The 17,532-nt window shown below is 39.7% G+C and overlaps 1 protein-coding gene across 3 annotated transcripts in view; it reads right to left on the minus strand.

Annotated features, from left to right (window-relative positions):
- The window catches only part of AGO3 (argonaute RISC catalytic component 3), a 133,978-nt gene that overhangs the window by 36,254 nt on the left and 80,192 nt on the right, over positions 1-17,532 (minus strand). For all 3 annotated transcript variants that reach the window (XM_011955330.1, XM_011955329.1, XM_011955331.1), the window contains 6 exons: positions 16,740-16,874; positions 12,301-12,388; positions 12,032-12,179; positions 11,483-11,602; positions 7,227-7,349; positions 6,931-7,064 (listed from right to left, as the gene is read on the minus strand). In XM_011955330.1, the coding sequence (XP_011810720.1) occupies positions 6,931-7,064; positions 7,227-7,349; positions 11,483-11,602; positions 12,032-12,179; positions 12,301-12,388; positions 16,740-16,830 (704 nt within the window). In that variant the 5' untranslated portion in view covers positions 16,831-16,874. The remainder of the gene's footprint in view (positions 1-6,930; positions 7,065-7,226; positions 7,350-11,482; positions 11,603-12,031; positions 12,180-12,300; positions 12,389-16,739; positions 16,875-17,532) is intronic.

Here is a 17,532-nt window from a genome sequence, read left to right on the forward strand (position 1 = left end):
AATGAATGAATGAATGAATGAATGAATGAATGAAATAATGGCAGGCTGGGTGCAGTGGCTCACCCCTGTAATCCCAGTACTTTGGGAGGCCAACATTGGTAGATCACTTGAGGTCAGGAGTTCGAGACTAGCCTGGCCAAGAAGATGAAACTCCATCTCTACTAAAAATACAAAAAAATTAGCCAGGCATGGTGGCATGTGCCTGTAGTCCCAGCTACTCGGGAGTGTGAGGCAGGAGAATCGTTTGAACCAGGGAGGAGGAGGTTGCAGTGAGCCAAGATCGCGCCACTGCACTCTAGCCTGACTGACACAGCGAGACTCCGTCTCAATAAATAAATAAATAAATAAACAAACAAATGTATGGCAGTTATTAAAAATAACTTCGCAAGCAAGTAAAATCCTATTTTGTCTTCAAGAAGGTTCATGGAAAAGATGAAATGGACCTTGATAAGCACTCTTGAAGACAGGCTTCTGGTAACTTTAGGATCATATCATTTGAACTGAGTAAGAATTACCAGAACCATATTGAAGAGACTGAGTGATATATAAAACTGCTAACCCAAGCAGCACAAGAATTAAATGAATACCAAGAAAATACTTGGCTAGATTTTCATGCTAACTCAGTCAGTACTGAAACTGTTAAGATACATAATTTGAACGAACTCCATGGTCCGGGTCAAATTACCTATGATAACCCATCTAATAAACAGTGCTGTGCACCTTCACTGGACAAAGAAAATTGCTATGTAAGAGGATACAATTCCAGTGTTAAGCATGGACTCATGAAGAGACTGGATGGCTGCCTGCTCCTTCGTGAGTCCTTAAAACTTCCATTACTAGAAGCTGTATTCCATGATGCATCAAGGAAGAGATAAAATGTATATATTGGCTGGGCATGGTGGCTCATGCCTGTAATTCCAGCACTTTGGGAGGCCAAGGTGGGCTGATCACCGGAGGTCAGGAGTTTTAGACCACCTGGGCCCACACGGTGAAAGCCTGTCTCTACTTAAAAAATACAAAAAATTAGCTGGGCGTGGTGGCAGGTGCCTGTAATCCCAGCTATTTGGGAGGCTGAGGCACAAGAATTGCTTGAACCCGCGAGGCGGAGGTTGCAGTCAGCCGAGATCGCGCCACTGCACTCTAGCCTGGGTGACAGAGTGAGACTATGTCTCAAAACAAACAAACAAAACCATACACACACACACACACACATTGGTGTTGTGACTGTTCTAAATTGCTAAAATGGTTTATGACCAATGTATAGTTTGTCGAACCCATAATCTTGAGAAGACAACCTAAACTTCAGGTACCTTTCTGATACATCTGAACATTTTACAGAAGGATTTCATTCAATTGTGATTTTCAGCGCATATTTTCTGGTTGTACAGAAGCTTTCTCATACAAGTGGGCTGATGCTATAACAGTAGCTAAAAGGTTATTAGGAAATGGGTTTCTCTTACAGGACACTGCTGAAGAAATCTCCAGTGACAGAGGTACTTGCCTCACTGGACTAGCTATAAAACAGTTAAATAAGGTATTACTTAATACAAGAGCATTAGGCAAAACTAACTGAATAATCCGTATTGCCTTGGTCAAAGATGTTTCAGATTGATGACGATCAGATCCACTTTCAGTGAAAAACAAAAGTTGACCCCTTATGAAATAGTCACTGGAAGGCTTATGCTCCTAATAATAGAACCTCCTGCTCCTAAACTTTAACATGACTAAATGCTGCAAGGCTTTAATGCATTATGCCAAAGTGTACTTTTAGCAGGTAAAGAAAGCTTTTCACAGACCACTGACTGAGGACAAGCAAACCCTTCATGATCTAGAATTGAGAGGCTGGATCTTTTGGAAACACATCAGAGAAAGACCCCCCTTGTCACCCATACTGCAGCAAAACTTCAGGACCTTGAAGCTTGGGTTTGTAATCTCACAGCTTAGAAAGGCCCACCCAGACTCTTGGAACCATACACCCATCAGAGGGAGAACTTAAGGTAAAGCTAACGAGGGAAGTTTCTCTCAAGAAGCAATGGCCTCCTAGATGTGGACAGATTTCCCAAGATCGTGCATCAAGACTTCTCTGCTGTCATGAGGCTTTTAGCTCTCAATTGTTTCCAAGTTCATGCCTGTTATGAACAACTGAACTGAAAAAGGGGTCTCTTGTATATACTCATAGCATATACTTTTATTTGTGAAGGATAAAAAAAACCTCATACTGGCCAGGTGTGGTGGCTCACGCCTGTAATGCCAGCATTTTGGGAGGCCAAGGCGGGTGGATCATGAGGTCAGGAGATCGAGCCCATCCTGGCCAAGGTGAAACCCCGTCTCTACTAAAATACAAAAAATCAGCCAGGCATGGTGGCACGTGCCTGTAGTCCCAGCTACTCGACAGGCTGAGGCAGGGGAATCGCTTGAACCCGGGAGGTGGAGGTTGCAGTGAGCCGAGATCATAGCCTGGCAACAGAGCAAGACTCAGTCTCAAAAAAAAACAAAAACAAAAAACCCTCACACACAGAGAAGTTTGCACCTTGATAGAGGGAAGATGAAGGGCCAATGTGGGTGAGAAATTTTAATGGTACCTTTGTTGCTTTATAATCAGTCAGAAACAGAGCACTGGTCAACTCCTCCTAAGCTACATCATAGTTGAAAGAGAAAATTGTCAGTCACGTGTGGTGGCTCACGCCTGTAATCCCAGCAGTTTGGGAGGCCAAGGCAGGCAGATCACGAGGTCAGGAGATGGAGACCATCCTGGTTAACATTAGTGGTGAAACCCCACTCTACTAAAAATACGAAAATTTAGCCGGGCGTGGTGGTATGCGCCTATGCTATTTGGGAGGCTGAGGCAGGAGAATCGCTTGATCCCAGGAAGCAGAGATTGCAGTGAGCCGAGATCAAGCCACTACACTCCAGCCTGGGTGACCAAGCGAGACTCCATCTCCAAAAAAAAAAAAAAAAATAGAAAAAAAAAACAGAGAACATTGTCAATACAGGTTAAAGAGAATATTGCCAGGAGGCCTTCACTCTTCTGGATGGGCATTATTTGTTCATTTATTTTTCTATGGTGTGTTTTTTTCTTTTTGGAGACAGGGTCTGGCTCTGTTGCCCAGGCTGGGATGCAGTGGCATGATCTCGGCTCACTGCAACCTCTGCCTCCTGGGCTCAAGCAATCCTCCCACTTCAGCCTCCTGAATAGCTGGGACCACAGGCATGCACCACTGCCCTAGGACGAGTTTTGAATTTTCAGTAGAGACAGGGTTTTGCCATGTTGCCTAGGCTGGTCTTGAACTCCTGAGCTCAAGCAATCTGTCTACCTCAGTCTCCCAAAGTGATTACAGATTACAGGTGTCAGCCGCTGCGCCTGGCCTATGGTTTGGAGTTAATGAGGCAATGATTAGAAATTTATCCCTCTAAATTTTCCAGCCTATTAGAAATTTATAGGCTCTTTAGCAGATTCTACTACAAAGACTATGGTTACACAAAAGACTTTAAATTCTCTTGCTAAAATTGTGCTAGATAATAGAATTGCTCTAGACTAGTTACTGGCTAAACAGAAGTATCTGTGCAGTTGCTGATACTTCTTATTGAACATGGAGGAATACATTGGATATTACAGAGATTCAGTTGTAGAGGATTAACAAATAGGCTGCTTGGTTGAAACAAGTAGACTCTTATTCTAGCTTATTCTTTGATCTATTTGATTTTAGGAGGCTTGGTTCATGGGGACCTTGGCTAAGGAGCATACTCCAAACTCTTGGGGTTATTCTCCTAAGAGTCATAAGAGTAGTCTCCCTGGGATACTACACTCTCTCAAAAGTTTTAAGTGTTTGCATATGGCCGTCTGCAGAATGTCAAATGGTCTCTCTTGAATTGGAACAAAAACTCAAAGAAATGCGTGAGCATGAGGATGCCATACTTATGAATGACGTACTGAGACCAGAAACCAAAATCTCGGTAACTGAGAGTGGTGCTAAGGTCCTAAGTTTTGGTCACACTCTTACCTAAGTGAGGACCTAACCAAAAGGGAGGAATTTTTAAACAAAATTATAGGAGGTCATTGTTTTGGACTAAGCTTATGCACAAGGCCCCAACAGACCACACCAAACCAAAATGGAGTCACTCATGCTAAGTGTGAGACAAGGAAACACTGGAGAAAGAAATAGATCCTAAAATAGACCAGGTTTTGTTTTTCTCCTGAAAACAGGAAATTTCAGCACAAGGAGGTCCCCTCTACTCTTACCCTTAGGAAAAAGTAATCTGAAGTCCTTGTTCCCATTTTACAAAACCCATTGTTCTGCTATTTCCCAGTGGGATTTGAGACCAAATAAGTAAATTTATGATGGTGACAGAGTGACATCAATGCCAATCCATTAAAAAAAACACACATACACAAAAATTTGGGGGTTAGATCAAAGGGGGTAACTGTTAAGTTTTGCTTAAAGCTACCTCCTTACATCTTTTAAGTTCAGCCTAGAGGTTTCTCTGAACATAGTAAACTGTAACCTAGGCCAGGCACAGTGGCTCACGCCTGTAATCCCAGCACTTTGTGAGGCCGAGGCAGGCGGATCATCTCAGGTCAGGAGTTTGAGACCACCCTGGCCAACACAGTGAAACTCCGTCTCTACTAAAAATACAAAAATAAGCTGGGCGTAGCAGTGCAGGCCTGTAGTCCCAGCTACTCCAGAGGCTGAGGCAGGAAAACTGTTTGACCCTGAGAGGTGGGGGTTGCAGTGAGCTGAGATCATGCCACTGCACTCCAGCCTAGGTGACAGAGCAAGACTCTGTCTCAAAACAAAAACAAAAAATTGTAACCTAACTGGATGGGTAAATAGGGTATAAGCTACTTGTGTAGCAAACACTGAGTTTTAGCCAATCAATTATAGCTAACTGTTCAAACCATCTTCAAATAAGGCAAATGCCAAGCTGTAACCAATCCATCTGTTTCTGTACTTCATTTCCATATTCTGTATGCCACTTTCCTTTTTCTGTCCATAAATCTTCTTCAGCCATGCGGCTGCTGGAAGTCTCTCTGAACCTATTCTTGTTCCAGGAGCTGCCTGATTAGAAAAACATTCTTTGTTCAATTATAAACTCTGTTAAATTTAATTCATCTTAAGTTTTTATTTTAACAGAAGCTATGATTAGCTCTATTTTACAAAGGTGAACATTGAAGAATAATGAAATTAATAAATTATCCACAGTAATAAATTCAGGTAGTGGCAAATCTGGGAAGTATACCTAAACTGTCATTGAAAGACAATGATGTTGCTACTAGCCTACAAAAAGCAGGTGTGATACTGTGAAATACACATTTGCTGGTCATTTCTATTTCCTAGCAGACAACTCCTAAAATCCTTAGAAACTCCTCAGTCTTATCTTTTTGTATGATACTGATTGCCTAATGGCTGGTAGCCTTATAGGTGGCTTCAGGATGGGGTCTAGTCACCGGAAAGGCAAGGCAGGATTAGAGAGTTGGGACTTTCAGCCCCACACCCCCAACCTCCAAGGAGGTAAAAGGGGACAAAGGTTAAGTTGATAACCAACGGCTAACAGTTTAATCACTGAGGCCTATGTAATGAAGCATTCATAAAAACCCAAAAGGACGGGGTTTGGAGAGCTTCTGGACAGCTGAACGCACAAAGGTTCCTGGAGGGTGGTGTGCCCAGGGATGGCATGGAAGCTCCACTCTCCCTCCCCATACCTCGCCCTATGCATATCTTTACTGCATCCTTTGTAATATCTTTTATAATAAAACAGTAAACATAAGTGTTTCCCTAGTTCTGTGAGCTGCTCTATCAGATGAATCTACCTTGAAGAGGGGGTCATGGGAACCCATGACCAGAAGCCTGCACTTGCTACTGGCATCTGAAGCAGAGTGCAGCCTTGTGGGACTGAACCCTGAATCTGTGGAATCTGATGCTATCTCCAGGAAGACAGTGTAATGCGTGAATTGGAGGACACCCAGCTGGTATCCACTGCAGAACTGATTGTTTGCATGGTGTGTGGGGAAACCCTCCCCATATTTAGTCACAAGAGTCTTCTGTGTTGATTGTTGTGGTGTGAGAGCAGAGAAAAAACATGGTTTGAGCTTGTGTTTTGTCCATTCACAGTAGTCTATAAGGATGTCTAGTAGAATGAATCAAGGAATTTACTATGACTAACAAATTTTTCACCAAACTATTGAGAAGAAACTTTTTTTTTTTTTTTTTGAGACGGAGTCTCGCTCTGTCGCCCAGGCTGGAGCGCAGTGGCCAGATCTCAACTCACTGCAAGCTCTGCCTCCTGGGTTCACGTCATTCTCCTACCTCGGCCTCCTGAGTAGCTGGGACTACAGGCGCCCGCCACCACGCCTGGCTAATTTTTTGCCTTTTTAGTAGAGACGGGCTTTCACCGTGTTAGCCAGGATGGTCTCAATCTCCTGACCTTGTGATCCACCTGCCTTGGCCTCCCAAAGTGCTGGGATTATAGGCGTGAGCCACCGCGCCCGGCCAAGAAGAAACATTTTTAAAGATTCAGTGACTAGGCCGGGCGCAGTGGCTCACGCCTGTAATCCCAGCACCTTGGGAGGCCAAGGCAGGCGGATCACCTGAGGTCAGGAGTTTGAGACCAGCCTGGCCAACAAGGTGAACCCCCATGTCTACTAAAAATACAAAATTAGCTGGGCATGGTGGCACACACCTGTAATCCCAGCTACTCGGGAGGCTGAGGCAGGAGAATCGCTTGAGCCTGGGAGGTAGAGGTTGCAGTGAGCTGGGATCGTGCCACTGCACTTCAGCCTGGGCAACAGAGTGAGACTTCGTCTCAAAAAAAAAAAAAGTTTCAGTGATTACATATACTTCGTATTAAGGCAAAATTTGTTAGAACATTAGATGAGTAATTTAAAGTCTAAACACAAAAAAGTCCCAAAGCCAAGGTAATGACATGCCTTACTTCAATATTTCTTCTCTGCACTGCCTCTGTGTGGCAAAACATGCGATAGCCCACATTTTGATTTCAACTCCTGTGTGGAATTGTTTCCCTCGCATATCCCATACTCCGTGGCTTGGTGTTGCTACTGTCCGATTCTATGTGAGGAGAAAAATATAACATGGTGAAAAAGAACAAAAATTTTCAATAAACAGAAAGTAAACATTTCAAATCGCTGAACTGAAATATTTCTGATATGCCTTTCTCTCCATACTTAGAGACCGTATGTGTATGATTAAAACATTAACAAGAAGCTTTACCCGTCCTCCATACTGGAGCATAGGTGCTGGAAGTACACGTCCAGTTACATGAGCCATTTCATCCCGAACTTTAAATTGAAACTCCTGAACAAATGGATCCGTTTCATAATTTGCACTTCTTACCTAAAAATAGAAAAAGTTTGTAGTTACTCTCAAAATTCCTCCAAATCCCCTACTTTACTGCATTAGAACCCTCTTTTTTTTCTTCACTGTGTAAATAATGTTTTCCAACAGGTCTAACCAATGGTGCTCTAACTACAGAATAGCAAATCTTAACCTGGGGACCATGGGGCATGAATGGACTGTAGAAATTCTGTGACCTCCTGGTAATTTATACAAAATTTAAATGTATGCATTAGGTTGAAAAATACATTTTGGCCTGGCATGGTAGTTCATGCCTGTGATCTCAGCATTTTGGGAGGCCAAGTTGGAGGATTGCTCAAGCCCAGGAGCTTGAAACCAGCCTGGGCAACATAGTGAGACCCTATCTCTACAAAAAATTAAAAAATTAGGCTGTGCCTGGTGGCTCACATCTGTAATCCCAGCACTTTGGGAGTCTGAGGTGGGAGAATTGCTTGAGCTCAGGAGCTCAAGACCAACCTGGGCAACAAAGTAAGACCTCATCTCTACAAAAAATTAAAAAGAATTAGCCAGGTGGGGTGCCATGTGCCTGTGGTCCCAGCTATTTGGGAGGGTGAGGTGAGAGAATTGCTTGAGCCTGGGAGCTCAAGGTTGCAGTGGGCTGTGATTGCACCACTGTACTCCAGCCTGGGGGTCAGAGCAAGACCCTGTCTCAAAAGAAAAAAAGTATCTATGAAAATGATAATAAAACTTTTTTTTTTAAAGAGATGGAGTCTTGCTATATTATTCAGGCTGGCCTTGAACTCCTGGGCTCAAGCCATCTTCCTCTCTCAGCTTCCTAGATGGCTGGGAACATAGGCATGCACCACTATGTACTACCCAGCTGAAAACGGTAAGTTTGTATGATTGAACCTAATATGCTTTTGGATGGAGAAAGAAATATCTCACCTAAAAAGAGGTTAAGAACCTCTGACTATAGGAGATCTGGATACATTCTATTAAAAATTATTTTGTGTAGAGTTTGATACGAAGTATTAAAAATCTTAAGGCTTTTAAAAATTATTTGATTTATAATTTTTATATAATTACTTGACTATTTTCAGTGCCATAATACACAATTTATTTAATGGAATACACTTAAGACAGATAAGAAAGCCAGTATGAGTCACAGGTTATAATTGTTATATATTCCCATACATATAACCAAAGAGAAATAACTTAATGTAATTCAGTGTTGGATCTCACTGAAATTCATGCTTAAAGCATGCTACACAGAATCTCTCCACAATAAACAGGAAAAATCATTTTCTTTTCTTTTTCTTTTTTTTTGAGATGGAGTCTCGCTCTGTCACCCAGGCTGGAGTGCAGTGGCCGGATCTCAGCTCACTGCAAGCTCCGCCTCCCGGGTTTACGTCATTCTCCTGCCTCAGCCTCCTGAGTAGCTGGGACTACAGACGCCCACCACCTCGCCCGGCTAGTTTTTTTGTATTTTTTTGTAGAGACGGGGTTTCACCGTGTTAGCCAGGATGGTCTCGATCTCCTGACCTCGTGATCCGCCCGTCTCGGCCTCCCAAAGTGCTGGGATTACAGGCTTGAGCCACCGCGCCCGGCTCATTTTTTCTTTTCTTTTTTTTCTTGAGACAGGGTCTGGCTCTGTCACTTAGTGGCACAATCACAGCTCACTGCAACTTCAGCCTCCTGGGGTCCAAGCGATCCTCCCACCTCAACCTCCTGAGTAGCTGGGACTATAGGTGCATGCCACACACCTGGATAAATTTTTTTTTTAGAGATGGGGTCTCACTATGTTGCACAGGTTGGTCTTGAACTCCTGATAGTCCTGCCTCGGCCTCCCAAAGTGATGGGGTTATAGGTGTAAGCCCCATTTTCTAAATTAGGTACCAATGGGGCATCTCTTTCAAGCTTATTTGCCATTCATTTCTGTACTTCAGTGTATCCTGTAATGAGGTTACAGTGAATAACAAGGACTATACTATAACAATTAATATACTGTGACTTGCTGCATGATGTACTTGGTGCTAAGTGTTTAATGATACATTTTCACAAGTATTTTATAGCTATGAAAGCAGTTCTTTTATAACCTGTATCTTTCCAGATACTATAAATATAATAATAAATATAATAATATGATAACAGTAAGTAAATGGAGAAGCTAGACTTCGAACCCAGGGTTGTTAGACTCCAAAGTCTGTTTTATTTTTTTAAACTACTATATGATACTTTCTGAACAGCTGAGCTGCAATAAATGAGTTAGAACAGTGAGTTGAGACTTTAAGTAAGAGGTCTTAGTTTCCAGAAGATTTTGGGAAAGCTTTTAAAATCTTATAGAATCAGAGAAAAATCCACGATGAAAACCAGCCTATATTTTCCTAATTAAATATCACGTAATAACTTTCTTTGACTCTTTACAGAAGAGTCAATAAGGAAAAAAGGTATTTTTTTCTGTAGTTGGCTTACCAAATAGAAGAACCAGTTTTTAGCCAAAGATGAAATTACTAAGGTTAAAAAATAAATTAAAAGAGCCAGTTTTCCATCCCTATTTTCAATAATCTTTAAAATTGCTTTTGGAAGTATTATTAAGTTGTTTTGGGAAATATTCATATTTCCAGATTTTTTTCTCTTTGGGCAGTTAAAATGGTATTTGAGAACACAGCCAGATAAGAATCAGATGCCCTTTTTTTTGTGAGACGGAGTCTCGCTCTGTCACCCAGGCTGCAGTGCAGTGGCCGAATCTTGGCTCACTGCAAGCTCCGCCTCCCGGGTTTACGCCATTCTCCTGGCTCAGCCTCCCGAGTAGCTGGGACTACAGGAGCCGGCCACCTTGCCTGGCTAATTTTTTTGTATTTTTTAGTAGAGACGGAGTTTCACCGTATTAGCCAGGATGGTCTCGATCTCCTGACCTCGTGATCCACCCGCCTCGGCCTCCCAAAGTACTGGGATTATAGGCTTGAGGCACCGCGCCCGGCCTCAGATGCCCTTTTATCTTGAGTTTTGTCTTATTCTATGAGTTTTAAAAAGTGATATTGGTAACGCCTTCCTTCCCTTCATTTAGAACAATGAGACAGCACAGAGACCTTACATGGTTAAAACTATCTTCTAGTTTTTTTCTTTTTTCTTTCTTTCTCTTTCTCTCTTTCTTTTCTGAGATGGAGTTTCGCTCTTGTTGCCCAGGCTGGAGTGCAGTGGTGTAATCCTGACTCACCGCAACGTCCGCCTCCCGGGTTCAAGTGATTCTCCTGCCTCAGCCTCCTGAGTAGCTGGGATTACAGATGCATGCCCCCATGCCCCACTAATTTTTGTGTTTTTAGTAGAGATGGCATTTCACCATGTTTCCCAGGCTGGTCCCAAATTCCTGGCCTCAAGTGATCCACCTGCCTTGGCCTCCCAAACTGCTGGGATTACAGATGTGAGCCACTGAGCCCAGCCATTTCTTTATTCAGACTGTATAGCTGCCACTCTGATACTGGGGACTAAGCAATCTTAGACTGAGTGTTAAGAATTTTAGTATTGGCCAGGCACGGTGGCTCACGCCTGTAATTCCAGCACCTTGGGAGGCCGAGGCGGGCGGATCATGAGGTCAGGAGATCAAGACCATCCTGGCTAACACGGTAAAACCCTATCTCTACTAAAAATACAAAAAAATTAGCCTGGCGTGGTGGCGTGCACCTGTTGTCCCAGCTGCTGGGGAGGCTGAGGCAGGAGAATGGTGTGAACCCGGGTGGCAGAGCTTGCAGTGAGCCGAGATCACAGCACTGTACTACAGCCTGGGTGACAGAGCAAGACTTTGTCTCTGAAAACAAAAATGAAAACAAAAACAAAAACAGAATTTTAGTATTGCTAGTCATAATTGACTTTTCCTCCTATTTCCCACCTCTTTTAGGTGGAGGTTCCAGTTTACTAAATTGAAACATTTCTTCTGAGAGGATCTGTTCCCTGGATCTACTTAAAAAGCTCAGTGTTCAATGAGAAGGACCTAACCCTTCTCATATAGCCCACCAAAGCTTGTATCGAGAACATTAGATTACTTCCATGATCCCTTTCAATTCTCACAGTCCGTGAAATGGTAATAAGGTATGGGTTGATAAGGACATGGTTCTCTAGTATTATAGTTCGGTCTAATATGTTTTAAATTCTCGTTTCTAAGGTTAAGTACTAACCAATCTGCTAATTTCCTCTTGTCTATCTGGTGCAGATCTTGCTGTTGCCTTGATCATAGTGGAAGTCTGATTGTCTGTTAGCTTCTTGATACATCGTTGCCCTGCCACAATATTACAGACCTACAAATGGAAAAAAGTTTTGTACTAGATGTATATATCTTCTTTTTTTAGCTCTTACTTAGTGCCAGTTAAATGTGAAATAAAAATTTAAAATCAACTTCATTAAACCACTTATTTTCAATATGTTAAGTAAAAAAGTAGTAAACAAGACGGCTCTACACTATGATTATAATTAAGTAAAATGTACACCAGATGAAGACTGAAAGAAGTGTGGTATATCAAAATGTTAACAGTGGTTATACTAGACTTGTAGGACTATGGATGAACTTGTTTCGTGTTATTTCATTATAGAAAATTTAGAATAAATTAAAACTTAAAAACAGTTCATATTCCAAAACAAATGTTCTGTATGAGGTAAGTTATTGGCCATAAAAGACCCCAAAAGAATGATGAACAACAGGGTATGAATTAGCAGTGTGAAGGCATTACTTCTAGCGGCAGGTAGGTGTGTTTCTGCTCCTGCCCGACTTGCAGGCAGGGAAGGTGCGGGTACTTCAGCTGAAGAGTATACTTTTCTCTGAAATACTGTGCTACTGTTCTCTCCACAGTTTGGCCATTTTCTAACTGTAAAGGAAAGCTGAGAAAAAAAAAAAGTACACATGAACAGTTATTTCCCAGTAAGAGTCAGAAAAACTCCCAACCCCACTAACTAGGGCAAGCTGCCTCACACCATCGCTGCTCTGACAAACTTTTCTTACGTTTGATGACTGGCAGGCCTCCTTGTTACATTACAAACACGGTATTTCCGTCTCATTGTTCCACAATGAGTCACTTCAACCTTCAAACCTGTTCCCAACAAGAAAAATGGAGGTTACAGAACTGTCACATGTAAAATATTTATACTTATAAAGCCTGTTCATACTATAAAAACTCAATTCTGAACAGACAAAAAATTCTGTGATACAGGCAATATGATATAAACACCAGATTTTACATATAACATTGCTAATAATGGTCACAATCATGACAGACCTAATGGCAAAATTTTTCCTTACCCCATCAAGCCTATACATTAAAAAATAACATCGTAGAATTTGCAAAGCCCATAGATCAAGGGCCAAAATCTTCCATTAATAAAAAACGCTGCTTACAATAAATTCAGGTATTTATGCTGGGACAGGGAAGGAGGAATGAAAGAGGAATTCCAATAATTCTCAAGGTATTCCATAATTTCAAATTACGTGATATTTACCTAGCCCAGTTATCACATACTGATTGAAGATCAGAATTTTATAAAGCTCAAGAAAGAAGCCCTTTAAAGATTTATAAAGCAGGAGAAAAAAATACCAGGCATTTTTAACAGATGTGACAATTTTATATAAGTATAATATAGTGACACAGCTCTTTTCCAATACTATTAAAAATCAAATGCAACCAAAATAATTCCTAAAGTAGGCGATCCCTATCCTCTTATGGCATCAAGACCCTTTTGAGAATCTGACGTAAGCAATAAACTCTCAGCAAAATGCACATATACATTATTTAGCACATGATTTTAGGAGTTATTGGATCCCTGCAGTCCATCTGTGGACTCTAGGAGTTCAAGGATCCCAGGCCTGCTCTAGCATGTGAAGAAATGGGCTTTAAACCATTGACTGAAGTTCTTCGAGATGAATTTTCTGAAGCAGTGCTGTCAAAGAGAATTTTCTTGAGATGATGGAATGTTCTACATCTATGCTAATATGGTAATCACTAATAACATGTTACTAAGCATAGGAAATGTAGCTGGTGTACCTAAGAAACTGAAAATCTAATTTTATATATATATATAATATATATTTTTTTTTTTTTTGAGTTTTTCGCTCTTGTTGCCCAAGTCAGAGTGCAATGACGCGATCTTGGCTCACTGCAACCTCTGTCTCCAGGGTTCAAGCGATTCTCCTGCCTCAGCCACCTGAGTAGCTGCGATTACAGGCACCCGCCATTACGCCCAGTTAATTTTTGTATTTTTAGCAGAGATGGGGTTTCACCATGTTGGCCAGGCTGGTCTCAAACTCCTGACCTCAGTTGATCCACCCACCTTGGCCTCCCAAAGTGTTGAGATTACAGACGTGAGCCACCACACCTGGCCTTAATTTTAATTAATTTAAATTTAAGTGTCTTCATGTAGTCAGGGCAGTCTTGGCCTAGAGAAGAGTTAACAGGTACACAGAGGTCACAGATAAGCAGCTCCTTTCTAAAGTTTGGCCTAGACTCCAAAGGATAAAGTACAAAATGGGGTAGATGGAGAACAACTTTTAGTTCCCTGATAATATTTATGGTTATTACTCTTTGTCATATTTCTCTTTTATATTTGTGATTCCTATACTGCAGTGGTTCTTAGCCTGAGGCCAATCTGTTCCCCAGGGGACATTTGGCAATGTCTGCAGGCATTTTTGATTGGCATGACTGGAGATGTTACTGCTTTCTATTGAGTAGAGGCCAGGGATAGTATGAAATATCCTGTAATGCATAGAACAGCCCTACCCCCAATGCCAACAAAGAATTATCCAGCCCAAAATGTCAATGCTGCTGAGGTTGAGAATGCCTGCTGTGGTAAAATGTATTTTCTTACCTAACTGCTACCTGCAATTAGGTAAGAAAATTAGTACCAAACACAAAGATCAATCATATAAACAATATTTTCTTCTGATAGATCAGAACAAATTAAGATGTTAAATGGACATGGTATCCATCCCTGTACCAGATTGGTATGGGTTTGTTTTTCTTCAGAAGTGCTCCTCCTTGAATCAGTGAGTAGTAGTTTTTCATTAAAACTACCTTTATAAGACAAAAATGTCAGATCAACTAGAGAATTACTATGTCTTTATATTATAAAGGAGACTAGAAAATAAAATACTATCAAAGGAGGATCTTAAAAGAAGGAAATACTAATAATATGAAGTAAACAAGATGTAAAAATACTATGTTCGGGGAGAACACAATAGAAAAGTCTAAAACAAATTTCTGTTATTTGTACCACTTAGCAATTTATTTTCAACTCTTCAAATTAAAAAAAATATTAATAAGGTTCTCTGAGCCTATAAAGTAAACTTTTACTAAAAATAAGTTGGCACTAATATATATATATATGGTACTTTTACCATACATTTTCCCCAATATTTCTGCTGTTTAACTATCATGAGTTACTGGATAAAGAAACCACTTCAAAGTTATTATTAAATATTTTGGTACAAGTTCAAAGTTCACAAAGATCAATCATATAAATGATATTTTCTTCTGATAGATCAGAACAAATTAAGATGTTAAATGGACATGGTATCCATCCCTGTACCAGATTGGTATGGGTTTGTTTTTCTTCAGAACTGGAATAAGATGCATATACTAAGAAAATCAATTCTTTATTGTATACTTTGCATCAATATTTAACAGCTAGCATCAAATTCTTCATACCAGCTAAAAAACCCATAGAAACAGGACAGAACATAAAACTCTTATTCTCTTGGGTTACTGTAGTAGGAATACATGATGTACTTTAAAGAACCTTTTTAAAATTTTTTTTAAAAAAGCACTATTTTACTTGGAACGAAGAAAAAATAATCAGTTTGTCAATTGGATCCAACCCAGATTTTTCCATCCCCAAACTAGGATCATAGGTACCTAGGAATTAGACCAAAAATCTAGGGGCTAGCAAAAGGTTGAAATTTTTAAAAAGTGGACTAGATAATTTTCTGCCCAGGTCCCTCCCCAAACCCTCCATCCAACCAAAAAAACACTTTTGGCTTTAATAAATATTTAACCTATAAACTTGGCTTTACCTTTACTATAACATCAACTTTATTATGCTTTCTAGTCATTTTTTCAGTCATTTCTTTGGGCCCCTGAGCAGTTGAAGTTAAGATCGAGTCCATGCTCTTCGGGTAGCAGTTGAATCCTTGTTCTGTACATCTTGTATTTTCTGTGATAGAGTGGTGATATGAGTTGATTGCATAGTTACCGCAAAATAATGTAAGTGACTTCATGATATCAGAGGTGGTAACTAAGCAGCAACTCCACTGGAAACCATGGCATTTAGATGATCACATATTAATGGTAGGTAATGCACTAACCTCCTGACAATGCTAGCTGTGCAGTTAATACAGATTATGAAAGGACAATGGTATGGTTGCAAAACAGTTACATAAATAGTTTCTTATTTTGGTATTTAAATAACTTGAGATAAATGGATGTTTATTTTTGAAGCAGGGTGGATCTTCCTTTTAATGTTTTATTACAATGACTATCTCTCTCTTGGTTACTGAATGGCAAAGAATGAATGATTACTGGTGCAAGCAGAATGTATTAAACTAGTCTAATTGATTTGGGGGAACTGAAAGATGTTCACTGAACAAACTTAAATGCTTCATTCAAACCACAAGCTGAAAATTATCTGCAATAAATAGGTAAAATCTTAAAATAAAAACAACATTATTATTTCTGGCTATTTAAGATCTAACAATATAAATACAATTTATCCTACTCATTCTGATTAGAGAGTATCAGACTAAATACATATAAAATATAGATTTCAGTACACTATTAAAATTATTTTTTGTTTTTATTTTTGGGCAGCCATGTAGAGATGAATTTATCTGAATTAAATGTACATATGATGCAATAGCACCGTACAAATTTTAGCTACTAAGTATAATAAATAACATCAACAGTCAACTCTGTAACTTACATTAAATAATTCTAGAATAACACATGAAACAGGCTAGCCCCACATTAATACATTTTCAAAGGACTAAAATAAATATCATTTCAGAAAAATAAGAAAATAATTATATTAGAATATGTTCAAAGAATGATTCTAGTGCTAAAATAACAAATATTTTTTGGAGTCAGCTTCCTACTTTTAACAGTATTACTAAAGCATTTTCCCAGGAGACATTCTTATCCTTTCCGCTAGTAAGGGAAAGTATTAACAAAAAATTAGCTGGCAGTGATACTAACTCCATTACTTGGCATTTCTTCCAAATACCACCTAAGATGTTATAGTAATGAATTTAATGTAATATTTTATTTTATAATTGATGTATAGTTTTACTGGTTATGTTACATAAATAGATTTTAATTATACAAAAAAAATTTTAATAAAAGGTTGTTATATCCATGCATTTTATAGTTAAGTTGTGCTAAATGCTAATTAATTCACCTTTTATCTCTTTGGTGAATTTTACCCGATGAGAATCAGTCAGAGGTCTTGGTTGCTCATCAATATTATGAATATCAAGAACTTCACACATGAACTGAATTACAGGTTGTGCTTTGTAGAAGGCAGTGGCAGAAACTAAGAAGAAAAACACAAATAATACAAATTAATGTTTCCCTAAAAAATTCAGAAATTTCATCTTAGGCTCCATGATAACTATCTATTTAAAATGATCCCTTATGCACATTTATGTACACACACATTTCCAAAATTAAGCAGTTTTAATTTGACCTCTGAGGCACAAATACAGAATGGCCAAATACTACAGTTTTTATTACCTATCTCTTTCATCGTAAGTAACTGATTCATTCCATTCTCTATAGAGAAGTGTTCTGGGTGAGACAAGGCTTGTAAGAGACAAAGAAGGCTGGTGAGATGGTTAGGTATTATTTCTTTTTAAATAGAAACAAGGTCTCACTATATTGCTCAGGCTGGTTTCCATCTTCTGAGCTCAAGTGATCCTCCTACCTCAGCCTCCCAAAGTGGTAGGATTACAGGTGTTAGCCACCACACTGGCCAGTATTATTTCTTAAACAAGGCTTTCTATGCCACCCTAGACTGTCTATTCTAATGAGAGTTTTTCCTGTCTTGTAATGATTTGAAAAAACAGTGGTATTAGTCGTTGGTGCTAATCTAAGCTACAGATAATAATATACATATACATATATATGCACACACACATATATGTATTTTATATATATACATAAAATATTATATATATTACATATATATGTAT

Source organism: Colobus angolensis, unplaced genomic scaffold (assembly GCF_000951035.1).
Source record: "Colobus angolensis palliatus isolate OR3802 unplaced genomic scaffold, Cang.pa_1.0 Scaffold4, whole genome shotgun sequence".
NCBI lineage: Eukaryota > Metazoa > Chordata > Mammalia > Primates > Cercopithecidae > Colobus > Colobus angolensis.